This window comes from Ziziphus jujuba, chromosome 6 (genome assembly GCF_031755915.1).
Source record: "Ziziphus jujuba cultivar Dongzao chromosome 6, ASM3175591v1".
Taxonomy (NCBI): Eukaryota; Viridiplantae; Streptophyta; class Magnoliopsida; order Rosales; family Rhamnaceae; genus Ziziphus; species Ziziphus jujuba.
The window spans coordinates 10,486,815-10,507,236 of NC_083384.1; the positions used below are offsets into that span (position 1 = coordinate 10,486,815).

At 34.8% G+C, this 20,422-nt stretch overlaps 5 protein-coding genes and 1 non-coding gene across 6 annotated transcripts; 4 read left to right on the plus strand and 2 right to left on the minus strand.

The window, feature by feature from the left end:
* Positions 1 to 114: 114 nt before the first annotated feature.
* On the plus strand, positions 115 to 2,222 carry LOC107431057 (gamma-interferon-responsive lysosomal thiol protein). Its single transcript, XM_016041931.4, has 5 exons — positions 115 to 451; positions 936 to 1,001; positions 1,434 to 1,571; positions 1,689 to 1,781; positions 1,888 to 2,222. Exons 1-5 carry the CDS (start codon positions 194 to 196, stop codon positions 2,074 to 2,076), a joined length of 744 nt encoding a protein of 247 aa, XP_015897417.1. The 5' UTR covers positions 115 to 193; the 3' UTR covers positions 2,077 to 2,222.
* Positions 2,223 to 3,801: 1,579 nt separating this feature from the next.
* LOC107431061 (gamma-interferon-responsive lysosomal thiol protein) lies at positions 3,802 to 5,709 on the plus strand. Its single transcript, XM_016041934.4, has 5 exons — positions 3,802 to 4,284; positions 4,746 to 4,811; positions 4,918 to 5,058; positions 5,193 to 5,285; positions 5,435 to 5,709. The coding sequence occupies exons 1-5, from the start codon at positions 3,973 to 3,975 to the stop codon at positions 5,519 to 5,521; spliced, it is 699 nt and encodes a 232-aa protein (XP_015897420.3). The 5' UTR covers positions 3,802 to 3,972; the 3' UTR covers positions 5,522 to 5,709.
* Positions 5,710 to 7,549: 1,840 nt separating this feature from the next.
* LOC107431045 (kinetochore protein SPC24 homolog) lies at positions 7,550 to 10,178 on the minus strand. Its single transcript, XM_060818573.1, has 5 exons — positions 9,454 to 10,178; positions 8,982 to 9,124; positions 8,804 to 8,904; positions 8,072 to 8,145; positions 7,550 to 7,947 (listed from the first exon to the last, which is right to left on the minus strand). The coding sequence occupies exons 1-5, from the start codon at positions 9,629 to 9,631 to the stop codon at positions 7,841 to 7,843; spliced, it is 603 nt and encodes a 200-aa protein (XP_060674556.1). The 5' UTR covers positions 9,632 to 10,178; the 3' UTR covers positions 7,550 to 7,840.
* A 23-nt stretch (positions 10,179 to 10,201) lies between these two features.
* Positions 10,202 to 10,283, plus strand: TRNAS-CGA (transfer RNA serine (anticodon CGA)). Its single transcript has one exon. It is a non-coding gene; the product is annotated as a tRNA-Ser (tRNA).
* Positions 10,284 to 11,475: 1,192 nt separating this feature from the next.
* LOC107431070 (ubiquitin-activating enzyme E1 1) lies at positions 11,476 to 16,913 on the plus strand. The gene is made up of 7 exons (XM_016041944.4): positions 11,476 to 11,715; positions 12,046 to 12,413; positions 13,033 to 13,250; positions 13,391 to 14,185; positions 14,458 to 15,326; positions 15,413 to 15,845; positions 16,048 to 16,913. The coding sequence occupies exons 2-7, from the start codon at positions 12,059 to 12,061 to the stop codon at positions 16,642 to 16,644; spliced, it is 3,267 nt and encodes a 1,088-aa protein (XP_015897430.2). The 5' UTR covers positions 11,476 to 11,715; positions 12,046 to 12,058; the 3' UTR covers positions 16,645 to 16,913.
* Positions 16,914 to 18,020: 1,107 nt separating this feature from the next.
* Positions 18,021 to 20,211, minus strand: LOC107431053 (protein NODULATION SIGNALING PATHWAY 2). The gene has a single exon (XM_016041926.4). It carries the CDS (start codon positions 19,754 to 19,756, stop codon positions 18,176 to 18,178), a length of 1,581 nt encoding a protein of 526 aa, XP_015897412.1. The 5' UTR covers positions 19,757 to 20,211; the 3' UTR covers positions 18,021 to 18,175.
* Between the last annotated feature and the right edge of the window lie 211 nt (positions 20,212 to 20,422).

The following is a 20,422-nucleotide window of genomic DNA, read 5'->3' on the forward strand; positions in this document are numbered from 1 at the left end:
TGGTCACAAAAAGTGACAGTTAATCTCATGCATTTTGGTAATTCAACACCAAACAAGAGGGTATTCAAGGCAACAACTATGTCCATATTATATATATATATATATATATATATGCATCTACAGAGCAAAACAGAGAGAGAGAGAGAGAGAGAGAGAGAGAGAGAGAGGTGCTGGGGTTTGAATTGGATACCAAATGGGTGCATATGGTCGGCGATTGTTGACCATTCTGGTAGCAACTACTACAATCCTGCTTCTTAACCCATATGGATGTGCTGGTTCTGAGCCGGTAACGGTGTCACTTTACTATGAGACTCTATGCCCCTACTGTGCAGATTTCATAGTAAACCATTTGGTGAAGCTGTTCCAGAACGGCCTAATCTCCATCGTCAATCTCAGGATGCTTCCTTGGGGCAACGCGTGGCTCAATCCTGACGGTTCTTTCGTTTGCCAGGTCCCTTCTCTAATCTCTCTATCTCTCCTTCCGGTCGTGCATAGACTTCCATGTCTTTCCTCTGTACAGTGTCGTTGTGAAAGCTTCTGACTTGTGTAATAAGTATATTATTAACCCAGATTCTTTGCTTGCAAATATGGTCCATCGTCGTCGATCTCTATCTCTGCTTTTTCTTAAAAACCCTTTAGAAACTAGAATTCAATATTTGAATGTATAATTGATATCTTAAGTCATCAGTGTATAAAACAGCCCTGAATTTAATATATGGTTAATAAAGTGGGGCCTAATTATTTTACATAAAGTTATAGTAGCTTTTAATGTTCTTGGTTAGCTTATTCATGATGTTGTCTCTCAACTACCTTCCATGACCATCACGCTTCTGCACATTTATATTTGTATCTATATATATATATATATATATAAGGTCTATAAAGTATTTTGTAATTTGAATAATTTGTATACATTGATTCAAATTGTGTTGCAGCATGGAGCAGATGAATGCTTGCTGAACACAATTGAGGCCTGCACCATTTCTACTTATCCTGATGTGGTAAATCGCCCCAGCTTCCCCTCACAAGCATTTGCATTTTCTGCTTCATAATTTAATAAAAAATATAGAAGCTGCATTTTTTTTTTTTTTCAGCAATGTCAGAGAACATGGTGTTCGAATTGTTCGTCTTTATTTTTGTTAGTATTTCTTATAGAGCTAGACAAGAACATCTTTATTGGTCCAGATTTGATATTGTTCAGATCTTTTTTTTTTTTTTTTTCTCCTTTATTTTCTTTGTTTTATATTATAAATTATTCAAGGCACATGTCAGATACTAAAGCGTACTAATATATGAAAAAGTCAAATCCCAGGTCTTCATATCAGATTTAATCTGTCAAAATAAAAACTCAGAGGAAAATCTATATATTATATTTTAGTTATATGCATGTTGTACAAAATATGATGATGTAAATTCTTGTGAATGAGATGCAGACCCGTCATTTTAGATTCATTTACTGCGTGGAGCGGCTCACATTGCAGAACAGGCACAATGAATGGGAAAAATGCTTTGAAATGTCAAATTTGGGTACTGAACCCATTGATTGCTACAACAATGGATATGGGACTGTGGTCAGCTTCACTTCATATGCTCTTTAATTTTTTCTACTCAATATCTTCAACTTTCTTGAAGTTTCTTCATCTTCAAAGCTTCATTTTGCTCTGAATATTTTCACTGATTCTTCACAGCTCGAAAACAAATTTGCCAAAGAAACTTCCAAGCTCAATCCCCCACATAGATTTGTTCCATGGGTGGTCGTGAATAATAAACCACTCCAAGAGGTTGTTAATTTATTCCCATTTCTTGATTTTTGGTTGTTTTTTTCTCTGTATTTTTTGTTTTATAATTTTTTTTCTCTCAAACAATGGTTAATTTTTCTGTATGCAGGATTTCGAAAACTTTATGGCATATATTTGCAAGGCTTACAAGGGCAATCCCAAACCAGAGGCTTGCAGATCACTTCAATCTCAGATTGATTCAACTGATGAGGAAGAAAATTCAGAATCTGAAGTTTGTTATGTTGGGGAAAGTAGAAACTTTACTTCATTAGATCTAGCAGAAAAAATTCCAAGATGATGAAAATGTTAATGGGTATTCCTCTTTAACTTATAAAAATGGAACATTAGCCACTTGGCATGATTTATATGGCTTGTCCAATTATGTCTAGGTTCAGAATGAACTGATTTAGCTTTTCAGTGGTATAAATGTGTTTTTCTGCTCAATAGCCCAAGCTGCAAATTTTACTTTTATAATGTGACTCTCCCAGTTTGTTTGACAAACCAATCAAAATCCCAATCCAGAAAAAACAAATAATAATAATAATAATAATAAATAAATAAATAAATAAAAAGGCTCCAATTTTGGGGCTTTTCTGAAACCTCTGGGCCTCAAAATTTAGATTCAGCCCATATATGATATGGTCCAATAATTGCTTTCACTAAATGGCTAGATGGGCTTTTAAACGTAACGGTCTAGCCACTGCCCACTGGCCCTCTGTTCCTTTAGGCCAAGATCTTCAGGTTGAAATTGAATCCCCTCCACCTCCACTATTTTTTTATTTTTTTTTTCAAAAGAAAATTCTTTTATTTTAGGGTTTGATTAGTATGCAGAAGAAATGTAAGAATGACATATCTATTTGATAGGATTAATTATTATTATTATCTTTGTTATATTTTAGATTTCAAAAATATCTAATTAATAGAAATATTTATTTTTTTATTTTAACAAATAGTTATTCCTTGTAAAAAAATTTAAATTTATTATTAACAAATATTTTTATTATATTTAAAATATATTCAAATAGAGATTAATTATCCTAAACTGAAAATATATATTTAATTAATTTTTATCAAATTTGATATGTTTTGAAGGCAAAAAATCTGCATAAAAATTAAACATTGAACTTAATTAAAAATAATAACTAAACATATGAATAATAATATCTATTCTTTTTCTCATTTTTAAATTTTAAGACTAGATATTCCTATTTTATTATAAATAATGATATTAAAAATTGATTTAATACCTCTAAATTTCACATTTACTTGATTTGTTATTTGGGACAGGCATTTTGTATTCGTTCGTTGTTCATCTTCACCTTCCATGTAAAAGAAAATTAGAGTTAATCCAACTAAATCGTAAATTTCACTATTTGTGATGAATTAGTGATACTTGAGATTTAACAATAGTATCTGAGTTGTATAATTTGTTGGTAAGTTGCTTTTGTTTGGATAGTATTCACGCTACTAAATCTGATTAGCTTATTTTCTGGTAAATGTGTTCACGTTTAATTAGCCTAGCGATTGAAAAAGAGACTATGATCGAAATATCCATTGACAATGAAGCTAGCATGAGGTTTGCATTGCCTCTAGAAATATTGTCTACTTTTTTGGCTGGTGTTACATGTGATTGCACTGGTAAAGTCTGTCTTTTCCATCAAATTTTCATAGAACGCTTCAATCCCACCATTATTATGAGGGAGATGACGTGCTGATAGTGGTGGGCGGTTGTGACATTCATTAGCTTTTGTAAACAATACTCTCACTCTCATTTCTCACAAACCCCATTTAGTTCACTAAATTAGTCTAGCTTCTCTTACAATATATATATATATATATATATTTCTTAATCATGTGTAGTGCTTATTGACATTATTTTATAGGGTTTTATTTTTCATGATTTTAAGTCATATTAATTTATCAACCAATAATAATATACTATATTATTTGGCATATAAAATTTGATAGACAAATTAAAACAAAGAATTAATCAAAAGGGCAAAATAGATAGATACAAAACCAACTTTTGAAGCCTGTTTTAGCTATTATCGTATTCGTATGTGAAGGGTCATGAATTACTTTGTCTTAATATTATACCATTCAAAACTCAGTAACAGCCCAACTCTGGTCTAAAGCTGTAAATATAAATACTTAAGAGACAACCTTAAAAGAAGCTCTCCTCCATGTGATATTGATGGTCTCAAGAATTATGGCTTCTCCATTCCTGTTCTTCACATTTGCCATTGCTTGTCCTCTGTTTTTGTTCATGTTTCAATCTCAGGCTGCTCCCAATTTGGGTGTTGGCAGAGTTAAGGCTTCCAAGATCGATTCTCAGAAAGTAAACCTCTCAGTTTACTACGATACTCTCAGCTTAAATTGTTCTTCCTTCATCGTTAGAAATCTTGCCCGAGTTTTCGACCAAGATCTCATTACCATTCTCAATCTTAGGCTTGTTCCTTGGGGTAATGCTCATTTCAATAAATCTACCAATGCCACTGTTTGTCAGGTAAGTTTAACTCCATTATCATCTGGGTTTTTTTTTAACTTTATATTTTTTTAATTTTCTTTTTGCATGCATTGTGATTTTTCCTCCATTTTCCTACAAAATCACAGCAAACAAACGAGTTCTTTCTGCCTGAGTGAAAATTTCATTTCAATCTTCCTCTTCTCTTTCTTTGTTTTTGTTTTTTTTTTTTTTTTAAATTTTTTTCTTTAAAAGAAAAGAAAATCAGAAAAACAATGAGAAAAAGAGAACAGAGAAAAAGAAAGAAAAGAACAATTTAACACTGTATGCAATGAGTAATTGTTGTCGGAGGAAAATCCTATTTCCATAATTGCACTATTTTCTGCAACATAGAGTCCCCACCAAACAGTCAAGAGTTTCGAGAGTTAATTTACAAGATGAATTCAATCTCCAGCTTTTGTTTTGCTTGGTTGACTAGAAAATTCTGTTAAAAAACTTTGCAGCGTGGACCAGATGAATGCAAGCTAAGTACTTTGGAAGCCTGTGTTATTGATGTCTTCCATGATGTGGTTAGACTTAAAAACCCTTATTTTGATCTCAACTGATAATTGCATTTCTCTTTTTTCCAATCCCCAAACAGCATTCAAAGCAATTCAAACTAAATTTGTGATGCAGAACAAACAATTTGCTCTGATTTACTGCTTTGAGTTTCTGGCTATTGAAGGAAGACAAAACGACTGGAAAACTTGTTTCAACTCATTGGGATTGCCTCAGAAATCTGTCTTGGATTGCTATAGCAGCGGGAATGGAACAAAAGTCGGTTATAGTTTTATACTTGGGACTTTCCAAACCAATTGTCATTTTTTTTTTTTTTTTTTGAAGAATAATTTTCTTTGATATGCAAAATATTTTACACTTGAGTTTTGTGTCTAATATTGACTGAAATGCAGCTTGAAAGGAAATATAGTAATGAGACTGTAAAACTCAATCCTCCTCCTAGGTTTGTACCGTGGGTGCTAGTGAATAATCAACCAATCCGAAATGTAAGTTGTTAATTCTGTCCTTTTCTATCTCTTTTACTCATTAAAGTCTTGTCTCTCATTTTCCTGTCATCTTTTTATCCTACCAATAATATAATGCCACTTCATTTTATTTAAAAAAAAAAAAAACATTTTAATTTTTCCTCTTTCAGGATTATGCAAATTTTGCTCTCCATGTGTGCAATGCTTATAAAGGTAGAAATATGCCCAAGGCCTGCCAATCGCTTCCACCTAGCTAAGGTAGAATGAGCTCCAGCAAGAAGGCAATTTCCACCTAGTTTGATAAACATCTGAAGCAAAAACATGCAGATCTAATATAAGGAGAGAAAATAAATAAATAAATTCCCACTGGTTTCTTTTTACAAGTAACAAAATTAGCATACATTCCAATGAATGAATAAGTAACTGTCTCTTTTTTAATTTTCAATTTTATTTTTGTTACCTTTTTTTTTTTTTTTTTTTTGGTGTAAACTTTTACTGCTATGTTCCTGAAAAGAAGTTACTGTCATAGGGATGATAATTTGCCCCGCCTTCCCGATTTACGGGGCAACCTATTCATAACATGGCGGGAAATTTCTAGTTAAACGGGAAATTGAGACAGGAATGGAGTAAGAACGCATGTTCCAGATCAACGCCGGAGATTATATTCTCATATTATTATTAACAAAATATATATTTATCTTTATATTTTATATATAAATATAATCATATTAATAAATATGAATATATTTTAAAAATATATAATATATCATTAAAAATATTTAATTTTTTGTTAAAATTATTTTTTATTATTATTTTTATGATGGAGAAATGGAAAATCCTCGCCTGCCCCGTTTCCTTGCCTGGGAATCCCCTTCCCACCTCAACTTAAAGAAGATAGGGTTAAATTCTGGGGGCAGAGCGGGGCAAGTGAAGGCTGCCCCGGCCCACCCTGTTTCCATGCTAAAGCTACAGCACAATTTCTTTGATAAAAAAGCCAAACCACGGTATAATTTCACACAAGTTACAAGAAAGTTACTCTGTTTTTAGTGGGCATTTGCACAAGTGTTTTAGCTGTTATAAATTATCTATCCGAGTCGTGGATATGCAGTAACCATGTAGATACCTTTTTGTAGTACGTGCTGAAACTTTCACCTAAAAAGGTGAAGGAACAAGGTACTTCCAAAGATGAAACGTTTAACACTGTGTAATCACATGGTTTCAGAATCGAAATTTGTCACGAGTCTCAACCTTTACCATCGGTACTATAGCCACTCTTTTAGAAACCCCAAATTCCAATTTGAATTTGTGGCTCATTTTCATATCACTTATTTGTGTAAGAACTTGGATGTTTTACATCTTTAGTTCATTAACCTGGTTAGCTGCTTTTTTTTTGTTTTTTTGTTTTTAATTATTTTTTTCCCCATGTTTGATCCAATTGTTTAGTGGACTTTTCTGAAAAGGGTAGAGCTTTTACCAGAAATCTACTTGGTGTTTAAAAACTAAAATAAATTAGTAAAAGAATCAGAAATAGTCTACAAGTTTTCACAACTTATTACATCACCCATGTGTTCAAAACAGCACTTCTGAATTTGGGATGTGATAATAGATTAATGGTCGTTTTCTCCTTTTCAATCTTTACTGTGGAAAACAGGGTGTCGTTGAAGAAAAGAAGACCTTGTTTTCCATATATACGTCTTGTCATATACGATTTTGATAACAACCAAACACAATAAGAACGACATATCAAGGACTGCATTTAGAAAGAAAAACGGCACTTGATCTCCTATACCACATGATCAGCATTATTTTCAACAAAGCTAATTAAATAGAAACACTTCCAGCTAAAAAAAGAAAAGAAAAAAAAGCTTACAAGGACCACATTTTAAGTTGGTGAAACTTCTTACCTACCTTGAATTACCTAATTAAATAGAACTGCTTTCTATGGAGTTTGAGAAGGTCGATTCAACTTCAGCTCCTTTATAGCCTGTGAAAAATGGGGGATTGCTATTGGTTTTATTTCATTTTCTACCCCAAACTGAGTCTCTGTTTGCAGAAATGCAATAATGCCAAACATTTTTGGGCAACCGAATACAAGACAAATGCACATGTTATATAAGTGTCTCACTTAGACTGACTAACAGACCCTCATGGGATCAAATATTGGGCTACTTACATCTCAAGCAAAATAACATTCACATGAAAGCAAATAAAAATAATGAATTTGAATAATTGTGATTTAATTGAATATCTAAATTTTGAGAAACAAAAAGTAATATTTCTCAACATTTCTTCGGGAAAGTAAATTTATTATTTATATTCATATTTTACCATAATTTTGAAACAGAATGAAACTCTTACTAGAAACCAGATAAAGTTACCTGTTTGATGCAACATCTCCACCTTAAGCAGCATTTGGAAAATTTTCTTATAGTATATCACCACAAATCAAAAAATGCCCGATAAATACAACATGGAAGACACCAAACCAAGTTCGTAGAATACCATAAAGAAAAAGAAAGAAAATGGTTCCTACATCATATTACAAAGCCATCTGAAGGTTAGGAAGTTCAAACCCATCATGAAATTATCATCTTCCAAATGCTATCACATGCATCAAAGGTGGTCATCTGTGATGCATCAAATTCGAACTTCTGGACCAGTTTTTTATCCCTATCCACAATATCTGTGATTCATTAGGCTTAAGAAAACCAAAATCATTGTAAAACTAAAAGACCATGTAAAGGGATTATAGAATATGCTACACAAGATAAATTAGAAACAAGTAATAGGTTACAACATAAGGATACGGCCTGAAATTTTAGACTGATCATCCAGGTCTGGAATAATATTTGTAACAGATGCATACATTGAAAGCTTCCTCCTGCAGGATAAAACAGAACTTTCATTTTGCTAAAAATATAAAATTGAAACTCATGAAGCGTGAAAGAGAAAGCTATTACAATATATTTATAGGTTTATAGGTACAAGAAGATTTTTGTGCCATATATTTTTTATCCTAATAAAACAAATATTTGTGTAACTTAAAAGGTACAATGTTATACTCTTATTTCAGGTCATACTAGAACATTCTAACATGTATAAACTTGTTATATAGAGCTTTATTTGTGCTTGAGTTACAAGCCTGAAAACTTGAAGGTTCAATCCAGTACCTTTCATTTTAATGGAGCTTGATTTACCTCCACATTACCCGTTACAGGACATACAATTGATTAAACTTAATATAAAAATATGGAACCAATAAATTTTCACGATTTGCAGCCAAATGCAAATCTTAACAGTGGCAACGAAAAACACAAAACAAGAAGGAATTATGTATAGTTATACATAAGTTTTACACATTAAATTTCTCAATTAGTAACTACAACAATTTCTATCTTTTCTACAGTTATAACATCACTAGTTGCTATGATTTATGAAACTTTGCAAGTAAGTCATTAACCTAAGAGGAATAACAATGCTCATACATATTAAAAGAACCATAATGATTTTACCATCAAATCTCTACTTTATACACTTACTGTGCCCTGAACTCATCTTGCCCAAGTTTCTTCATAATCTGCTTACGTTGCTGAACAGAAATTCTTTTGCGCTCCAAATCATTAATCTCATCGGCAACAACTGTATTGATACAATGAAAGGCAAATCAGTTACCAATGCATAAATCTGAAACTAATAATCTGAAAGAGCATATACTTATCTAAGCTCCTTCAAAAGCAAACTTTCTTTTTCAAGTTCATCTTCCAATTCCTGTTGAAGTCGGTCTAATTCTTCATCAGCAATGACTTCGGATTTTGCTGTTTCTGTCTTCTGTTTGCATGCATCTATCCTTTTCTCATAATCTGCTTCGTACAAAAAACTGTTCAAAGACATGCTCAACTTTATAAAATGCAAAGTTATGCAACCGAGAGCAAACAAGTACCTAGCTTAGGCATCAACCATAGATAGTAAACCATATGGCATAATTTCATTTCATCAATTTCTTTTCTAATTTACTAAACAAAAGGGACCCAATAAACAAAAACCCTCGATTTCAAAGAAATGAGAACAATTGCTTAGAAGTAAATACTTAAAACTACTATTCCAAATCCCAAAGTGAAAAGAATAAAATAAAATAAAAAACCCTTAATTTCTTAGCAAAGAAAGACAGCGCAGTCAGTGAAGAATGAACCTTGAAGCAAGCTCTGAACCTCTTCCAAATCGGCATTGGAAGAAGCACGGAGAGACTCGGCATTTTCGAGACACTGCGTTAAATTGTTGATGTCCCTCTTGTCCTTCAAGACCGCCACGAGATCGTCGCCGTAAGAGATCAGCTTCTCCATATCAATCTTTCTAGAAAGATCTCCCATTCTCCTTAGCCAGTTAACGCGGCTCCACCCCTTGGAATTTTTTTTTTTTTTTCCTAGGGCTTCAAAATTTTTGTCTTTGAAATTAAATCAAATACATGGTGGACAAAACCCAGTGAGCCCGGAATCAAAGGAAAAATTCGTGAAGAATCCAAAGCATAAAAAAGCCTATTGGTTTACTCAAATGGAAATGAACAATTTGTAAAATACAATAAAAATCATGAACAAGTGGATGAAGTAACAGAGGACATTTTAAATAGGTAAATGATGCTCAGAGAATATGCAAAAGAGAGAGAAAGGAGCTTGTGGGGTGGCTAAGGTTTGCTCTGCAAACGTGGGATGAGATAGAGAGTGAGAGAGAAAGATCCGTCGACGGTGGGTCTTGGCTTTCGACGAGACGACGGAGGAAGGAGGAGGAAAAAGGGCTGGAGACAAGAAGCCTTTTGAATTTCTTTTTTGCTTTGATGTTTCTTTCGACTAGCGCCAAAAACGAATAAATAAATTTTGAAAAGAGCTTAATTGATTCAAAATTTTCTAGTAGTTTTAATTTTTGATTTGACCATGTCCTAAATCGTCGATATGTCCGAGTGGTTAAGGAGACAGACTCGAAATCTGTTGGGCTATGCCTGCGCAGGTTCGAATCCTGCTGTCGACGTTCATATTTTCTTTACTGCTGCTTTTGTATTATTAATTTATTATTTATATATATTGTATTACAAAAACTTATTTTTAATTGTTCTTTTCTTGCATCCTTTGGAATTTTATTATGTAATAACAAAATTATAAGTTTGACACTTGGTTTTGTTTCCTCATGAATCAATATGCCCATCCACTTCAGATATACTTGTTTTTAGTTATTTATGCCTTAGTGCACAACAATGTTCAATATTCTTTTGTTTAAAAAAAATAATAATAATGCATCATTTTTTCTTTTCTACCAAAGAAGAAAGTCATGTTGTATAATAATAATAATAATGAAAATATGTAAATGATAACCATCACCAACCGATATCAAAGAAGATTTCCATTGAAGGAGGGAAAAAAAAAAAAAAAAATTACAACCAACACGGATTGAATCATTAAAAATAAAATTCAAAAATGTTAATCCAAATGCAAACGGCATGAAAGGAAATCTAAAAGAATATAGAAGTGTTAAGTTTTCACGGATCACAAGTCACAAAAATAAATTCTTGCACATGAAGAACCATTTTAGCCTATTTTCTTTTCTTTTTTTCCCCTTCCTTTGATGGAAATATTTTAGCCCAATTGAAAGTTATTTATGTGAGTCATTAAATTTTAGATATTAAATAATATGAAGCTATTATATATAAGTTTTAATTTTTGTAAATACAATTCAATAAAAGCTTACTATTATTTTGAATCTAATTTTCATCCGATATAAAAAAATAAAAAAGAAAGACATTTACCTTTATATATGCATATTTATTGATTTGTTAACAAATGAAATGATTGGGTCTTATAATATGATATCATTTGTTCAAGCTTAATCTCTTTTTTTTTTTTTTTTTTTTTTTTTGGCTAAAACAAGCTTAATCTTTTTATGAAGGAAATTCTTCTCCAAGTAATTTGAATTCAAACTTTGTTATACTTTAATTCAATCCCATTTACCAAGGTCCTTAGGTAAACATCAAGTTGGAAAAAAGACAAAACGAATACGAAGAAAACTCAGCCCAGCTAACGTTCTTTTGTTTTCTCAAATTATGTAATTTGTTTTTATTTAGGACGCTAATCCCAATCTTGTACAGGGAAAATCTAAATCCAAGATGAGGTTGGGATGTTTCCAATAACCAAACGGGCCCTGAAGACAAGAAGACATGATTCGCCCCATCCCCATTTGCCTCATTTTCGGCCCACCACACCCAACACTACTCTCTTCTCTCTCTATCTCTCTCCCTACAAAGAGAGATGAACCGACCTGAGGAGAAGACCATCATCATCATCATCGAATCTCACAGCTCTCAAACCCTAATAGAAACCTACGAACCACGCTAACTCACCAAAAATTCTTAGCTTCCTTTTTCTTCCATCTCCGTCGCCACCCTATCGCTTTGTCACCGTTCTATTCGGTACATTCTTTGCGTCTCTCTTTATTTTTTAGAATATGTCATATTTTTCTTTTTCCCGATAGATATTATATATATATATATATATTCTGAAGATTCTAGAAACAGTAAAAGATTGAAGATCAGTGTTTGTCATCTGTTTGGTTGCCGAGAAAATCGAGAAAAAAAAAAGAAGAAAACATGCTGTAGCTAAACTAAGTTGTTACGGTTATTTTTATTTTTATTTTTTAAATCTGATTTAAATATTTATATACTGAGGCAACTGGACGGAGACTTTTTGTTTGGTTTTTTTAATTTATTTTTTCTGTGGTGGATGGAAATGTATTTGGGCAGTTCATCGCACTATATGCTTCCAAGAAAGAGAGCTGCGGGAGGAGAGGCTGTAGTTGAAGAAGGAGAACCAGATTTCGCCGCAGAATCTCCGATCAAGAAGCTTTGCTCATCGGCCGCGACCACGGGGAACTCCAAGAGCTCCGATAACAGCAACAACAACACCATTGACAACAAGGAGGAGATAAAAAATAATACTAGTGCTACGGACGTCAAATCGCCGATCATGCCTTTAGGTAACGGGAGATCGCCGGATATCGATGAGGATCTACACAGTCGTCAGCTCGCCGTCTACGGCCGCGAGACTATGCGGCGGCTTTTTGCCTCCAACATTCTTGTATCGGGGATACAAGGCCTAGGAGCTGAGATTGGTATGCAAAAGTGATATTTGATCTGCTTTTAGGTTTTCTAGCTTCCGTTATATGCCTGAACAGTTTATTTTTGTTCTCAGTCTGGTTTGTTTTGGTAATTTCTTTTGCTTGCTTTCCTAGAAAGCCAAGGAACAGGGGGAATACACATGCCTAAGGTCCTAAACTTAAGGTCCTAAACTATGTATATGATGTTATAGTTTCGCTAGGTCCTGTAAATTATGCCAATTGGAACTTTTTGACCACTTTGGTGACTTAACGTTTGCCCCTCACGGTTTTTTTTTTTTTTTTTTTTTTTAAATGATCTTTCCTTTAATGACTGGCAATTTATATTACAGCTTTGTTTTAGAGATATCGAGCTGTGAATTTTGCTCCTATGTGATTCTATGTATCCATGTTGATTGTATACATATTATTTGGTTATGCATTTATACACACACATATGCATATACGATATGACATCCATCCACCATCATGCATGATATAATAACATAAAATTTTTTGGTCATCATTTATATGGAGTTTTAAGAGAGAAATTGTGATTCTATTGTATGAAGCGATGCTTGGTAGATAAAGAATAGGAACTATGGTGGTCTTAGTGATTGGCTTGTCTTTCTTGCAGCAAAGAATCTTGTTCTTGCTGGTGTCAAGTCTGTGACGTTGCATGATGAAGGAGTCGTTGAGCTGTGGGATTTGTCTAGCAATTTCATCTTTTCGGAGGATGATGTTGGGAAGAACCGTGCCCTTGCCTCTGTTCAAAAGTTGCAAGAACTTAATAATGCGGTGCTCATTTCAACTATAACCACAGAACTCACTAAGGAACAGCTTTCTAATTTTCAGGTAGCATGTCATTTCTTATTTATATTTGTATTTTTTAATCTTCGTTTCCTATCTAATTTTACCACAGTGCCCGTTGCATCTTTTATGTCTCTGTTGTTCATTAATTTACTTTATTAATTTTGGAATTTGAATTTCCTCAGGCTGTTGTTTTCACTGATATCAGTTTAGAGAAAGCAATTGAATTCAATGATTATTGCCATAATCATGAACCACCAATTTCTTTTATCAAATCTGAAGTTAGAGGCCTCTTTGGTAGTGTGTTTTGTGATTTTGGTCCTGAGTTTACCGTTGTTGATGTTGATGGTGAGGATCCACACACGGGCATTATAGCATCAATTAGCAATGACAACCCTGCTCTTGTAGCATGTGTTGATGATGAGAGGCTCGAGTTTCAGGATGGGGATCTGGTTGTGTTCTCTGAAATACATGGAATGACAGAATTGAATGATGGAAAACCTAGGAAGATTAAAAACGCAAGACCCTACTCATTCACAATTGAAGAGGATACTACAAATTATGCTTCATATGAGAAAGGTGGTATAGTCACACAAGTGAAACAACCCAAGGTGCTGAACTTTAAGCCGCTGCGAGAAGCATTAGAGGATCCTGGCGATTTTCTTCTAAGTGACTTTTCCAAATTTGATCGTCCACCTCTCCTACACTTGGCTTTTCGGGCACTGGATAAGTTTACAGTGGAGCTGGGACGATTTCCCATTTCTGGATCAGAGGATGATGCTAAAAAGTTCATTTCTTTGGTTGCTAGCATCAATGATAGTTCAACAGATGGAAGGTGTGAGGAAATTGATGAAAAACTTCTCAGGCATTTTGCATTTGGTGCTAGGGCTGTTCTGAATCCCATGGCTGCAATGTTTGGTGGAATTGTTGGACAGGAAGTTGTGAAGGCCTGTTCTGGGAAATTTCATCCTCTTCTCCAGGTAATTACCTTAGTTCAGTATATGTTTGATTCTTCTAATATACTGGAGATTTATGTTATCATAACCGGGCTTACTTGAAACATGTTATACTTATCTGGAGATTGTTTGAGACTGATTTTCTGATTTATAATATAATCTCTATGTTTGGTTGCTTTTGTCATTGATTTTACTAAACTAGTTTTGCTCGAGGCTTTTCAATTTAGCTTCCTGTCTTTGAAGTTTTGGACAAAGAGATCATCTCATATGCACTTTCTTTAATTTTTTGTGGACAGTTTTTCTACTTTGATTCAGTTGAGTCCCTTCCCGTGGAACCCTTAGATCCCAGTGATTTGAAGCCATTAAACAGCCGCTATGATGCACAAATTTCAGTTTTTGGATCCAAGCTGCAGAAAAAGCTGGAGGACTCAAGAGTTTTTGTTGTAGGATCTGGTGCTCTAGGGTGTGAATTTTTGAAGAATTTAGCTTTGATGGGTGTTTGTTGTGGTAAACAAGGGAAGTTGACAATAACAGATGATGATGTCATTGAGAAGAGTAATCTTAGCAGACAATTTCTCTTCAGGGATTGGAACATTGGGCAGGCTAAATCAACAGTGGCTGCCTCTGCTGCTGCTTTGATTAATCCAAGTCTAAACATTGAAGCACTGCAGAATCGTGCAAGCCCTGAGACTGAAAATATATTTGATGATACATTTTGGGAGAATTTAAATGTTGTTGTCAATGCATTGGACAATGTCAATGCTAGGCTTTACATTGATCAGAGATGCTTGTATTTCCAGAAACCACTGTTGGAGTCTGGAACATTAGGTGCCAAGTGCAACACACAAATGGTCATTCCTCACTTGACTGAGAATTATGGTGCCTCACGTGACCCACCTGAAAAGCAAGCACCCATGTGCACAGTTCATTCATTCCCTCATAACATTGATCACTGTTTGACATGGGCTCGTTCTGAATTTGAGGGTTTACTAGAGAAGACTCCTGCTGAAGTGAATGCCTATCTTACCAATCCTAGTGAATATACTTCTGCAATGAAGAATGCTGGTGATGCTCAGGCCAGGGATAACTTGGAACGTGTTCTCGAATGTCTTGACAGGGAGAGATGTGAAAATTTCCAAGATTGCATCAGCTGGGCCCGGCTGAAGTACTGTTCTTATTTCAGTTGTAATCATGATGTTTTTATATCACCTTTTATTATTGGCTCTGATTGCATGTTTCTAATTGAACCAGATTTGAAGATTACTTTGCTAACCGTGTGAAGCAGCTGACATATACTTTTCCTGAGGATGCTACAACCAGTAATGGTACCCCATTCTGGTCTGCCCCCAAGCGTTTCCCACGCCCCCTGCTGTATTCAGCTGATGATACCAGCCACCTTCAATTTGTAATGGCAGGAGCAATACTACGAGCAGAGACATTTGGCATCCTAATTCCTGATTGGGTCAAGTCTCCTAAAAAACTAGCTGATGCTGTTAACAAGGTGATTGTTGCTGATTTTCAACCAAAGAAAGACGTGAATATTGTGACAGACGAGAAAGCCACAAGCCTTTCAACTGCATCTATTGATGATGCTGCAGTCATCGATGAGTTGATTATGAAGTTGGACAAATGTCAGAAGCAGCTGCCACCAGGTTTCAAGATGAACCCAATTCACTTTGAAAAGGTATTTTTCATCTCATCCTCCTAATTATCCTTTCCCTCTTTTGGTTAAGATTGGAAAGTGGATATTTCAGATCTGTGTAGATATCAGTTTGCCAACCAAAAAAAAAAAAAAAAAAAAAAAAAAAGAAAAAAGAAAGAGAGATTATTTTTTTGATTAATGTATCTACTTTTAGAGCACTTTTTGACACATTTTACATATGCAGGATGATGATGCAAACTATCATATGGACCTAATAGCTGGACTTGCAAACATGAGGGCAAGGAACTATGGAATCCCTGAAGTGGACAAGCTTAAGGCCAAGTTCATTGCTGGGAGGATTATTCCTGCAATTGCAACCTCCACTGCTATGGCAACAGGCCTGGTTTGCTTGGAGCTGTACAAGGTTTTGGATGGAGGGCACAGGTTGGAGGATTACCGTAACACCTTTGCCAATCTAGCCCTTCCTCTCTTCTCCATGGCTGAACCAGTTCCTCCTAAGGTGATCAAGCACCAAGACATGAAATGGACAGTATGGGACAGGTGGATTTTAAAGGATAATCCTACTCTCAGAGACCTCCTTCAGTGGCTCAAAGATAAGGGATTAAATGCTTACAGCATCTCTTATGGGAGTTGCTTGCTTTATAATAGCATGTTCCCAAAGCATAGAGAGCGCATGGACAAGAAATTGGTTGACCTGGCTAGGGATGTGGCCAAGGCAGAGCTGCCTCCGTACCGGCGGCACTTTGATGTGGTTGTGGCATGTGAGGACGATGAAGACAATGATATAGATATTCCACAAATCTCCATTTACTTCAGGTAGGCGTTTTGGCCGTACCAATCAAATGATAACTCCATCTTAGGATGAGATCCCTATCTAATTTGAGTTTCAGTTGTAATATGAGCAAACAGATTGGATATTTGTTATGATGACTGTATTCACATATGCAAATCTGTAGCGCTGGTTCCCTAGGTTATTTCGGACATTTTCTTTCAGTCAAAAGCCACAGTTTTTGCACTGTATTGATAGTCATGAATCTCGGAGTAAACATAAATGCCAGGAGGATAATAGATATATTTTAAGATGTCCAACCGAGGAGCCTAGGATAATTTTGTTTTTCATTTGGTATTTGCTTTTATTCTGCCAATTTGCGTGATCCAAAGAAGTTATACATATTTCTTTTCTGTTTATGATTTGATGTATGCATCTTGCACTGGTTGGCAAATGCAATTTTGTGGTTTTATGGTTAGATCAAAACGTAATACTAGGTGATTTTGGTTTTTTGGTTAAATAGAATTCATTATTTCTGTATGTATTGGTGTATATCAGAATGGGATGGAGGGAGGAACGAGCAGTCTAATTTTTTTGGTGGTAATTTTTAGGGAAATTCATAAAAAATTATCTGATGCTGAATCCCGCTTGGGGAAATTACATATAAGCATTGGGTAGACATATGAGGAGGTATAAAGTACATGTGCATGAGGCTGAGAGTGAAATGAACACTAAAGCTTTAATATAATAAAAGCCATTCTGTATTCCAAACATAAAATATGCCAGTTCTTGTTCATGTTGATGGTAAACTTGGATTGGTTTTTGACTTTGTTTTATTTGATTGTTGTGTGGTTTATCCGTTATATGCCATCAAAACACACGTTTTATTATAAAATAAGAATTTTGATCTTATTATATTTAATTAAGGAACATAATGTTGTGTTGGCTCAGATTAAATAACAAGTATGCACAGAGCAAAAGACGTAAAATGCGACAATTTTCAATTTCATTGGAGCTGATGTACGCAAATGCCTTAACCTCTTGACCATAAAGATAATGCCTTTAAATTATGAAATTTGTACCCAAAAAATGGAAAGATAAATCATTAAATTTCTATTCGAAACAAGTGATAAAATTGTACTTCCAAAGTAAAACATGAAATTTCGTTTTATAATATTTACATTAAACTTTCACGAAAGATTCAAAATGAGCATGTCAAATTGTTTAAAGGATTCCACTTTGAGAAAAATAATAATAATAAAAAGAAATGGATGACCTATCAAACTGATTTATGCAATTTGTCTTAAAGTACAAGACTTGGTATTCATCCGTGACCCATGTTTTTAGACATTCTTCTACTCTGAATCTGAATTTCCACCTTATGGAACACATTAGACAATTTACTGAACTGCTTTAGACAGCAAAAATAGAATAATTTTGCCAATTTGGCATTTGCTATTTATACTACAACAATAATACAATCAATCTATACATACAGCAACAAATTAATAGTACGTCAGGTCACACAATACATGCACTGGAATGAAAACAGATAGGAAAACCAAAAAGTATTTCTTCAGCTTTAATTTATCCAGGTTGAAACTCTAACCAGAGGTATATCCCCCCATTCCAAGCTCATTTCATTTCCATTCTGTCCTTCAATCTTTACTCTGTAAGAAGTCTCTTCTCTCAACATTTCTTTGGCTTCCATCAAACTCTCTTTGCTCAGCCTCCAACCCTCCAATCCAAACCCTGCCTGAAGATGGAAACCTTCTTTAATCTCCTTCCACTTCTGGTACCAAGCCTGAGATGAGATGTAAGGCCAGATAAACAGACACTCCATGGCCATTCTTGCTTCTGCAAGACGGATCGGGAAACTCGATTCCATTGATTCTAACAGGGCTTGGTAATGTTCCAGACAACCATTAAAGAAAGGACTGAAACTTGAGCAATTGCTCAGTTTCTCACAAGGATCTCCATCACCTAAGATTATAATGCCCCTGTAACTGCTCTTGCAGTTTGCTGAATTAGATAGCAAATCTTTAGCTACTCGTAGAAACTCCATCACATGCTTTCTACTTCTCACCCTTCTCATGTGTGGAAGCTCAGCCATACAATTAAAGGCCAAGAATTCTCTACCTCCACCTCTCTTCTTTGTCCTCTTTATTTCATTCACCAAATCCTCAATTCTCACCTCTTTCACCTCCAACTTTAGTCCAAAAGTTTTGGCATGGTCAAGGAGTTTTCTTTTTGTCTCCTCAAACCCCCATTGCTGAGGAGCGAAATCAGCTTCTTCCTCATCCATCTTGATAGATGTCAGCTTCAGTCCTTTTTGTCTCTGTGCAGCAGCCTCAATCATCTGAGCCCATTGAAGGCCTTCTAAGTCGAAGTCAATTATATGAATCGTCTCTGCATCGCCAGGCAAAGCTTCAAGTATCGCTGAATTTGCTGTGAAATAAGCAAACTTTTCATAGGGGAAGATCTGGTTGAATGCCTTGTATGCATCATCAAAGTTCTTGAGTGATGCTTGCTTTAGATAGTTCCCTTGTTCCTCAGCTTCTTTGGATAAGTTGAAAGCAAGACGCTCAAAGGCCTCGCCGAGTGGACTGACTTTGTCACTGATGCATCTTAGTAGTACCTCAGCAAGCTCTCTCTGGTTCTTCTCCATGGCTTCTCCATAAGCCTGGAGTAGATGTTTGACACTTAGCTCGTTTTCGATCTCCATGTTTTCTCCTGGCAAAGTTAGTGATCGTTGGATTGATGTTACATCCGTGCGGGATTCAGATTTCATTGATGAGCTTGGACTCCACAAATCATTTATTTCAATGGAATTGGAAAATTGGTGTGAAGGAAAACTTCCCACACTTTCTTCCCAAATTCCTTCAATTTCACCACTCAAAGATAAGTCCTCCATTGGTGACATACCTTTCAGTGGATCATCACAGACTGCAATTTGAACAGGCTCACCAGAAAACATGGAAGAAAATGGGTTTTGGGATAGTTCAGAATAACTTTCTATGGTGGTATACAGAGATGAAAATTCAAAATCATCATCATGAGAATCCATGGTGAGATTATAGTACTGCCCAAGATTATCGAAAGGTGAGTCAGCAACATTGTAGAGTGGCCAAGAAGAAGGCTGAACAAGCTCAGGCTGCATCATCTTTTTGATGATTTCAACAGGGTGAGATGACTTTTTTCTTTTCTTTTATTTTAGCTCTAATTTCCTTGACAAATCGTGATTCAGTATTTATAGTCCCAAATTGGTAAAACAATGTAATGACAAATTAGCATTAAAATAAACTGAGAAAAGATAATATAAAATTACGAAATTAATAAAATAATAAAATTGAAAAACCCATCACATCCTTATCTTTCATAAAAAATTACCTATCACCTTCATTAGCTTTCCACATACTTTCATTTCAAGGTTCCCAGCTCACGCTTCTTACTTTCTTGGCAGCTTCTAGGAGGTGAGGTGGCTTGTTTTGCATGAAACTCAATACTAATTTTATATGCAAATTAGTTTAATAAGAGAAGTATTCATGTCTTTTCATTGTATTTACCTTTCATTTGATAAGAAATTTTTTAAACTCAAAAATAAATTAATTTAAGGAATAAACAAATCAAATTAAGTAATGGGTTATTTGGTGGAGAAGAAGAAAACCAAGTATTGGAGACCCCTTTCATTCAATGACACCTATTTTAGATCATACTGGGAGAGTTGATTCTACGTGGACGACCTCGAGGTTATCGATACATATTCTTTCTCCCAAAATAACGACAAGAAGATCAAGTTCAAAAACACTGCATGAAAACTTCATGGTTA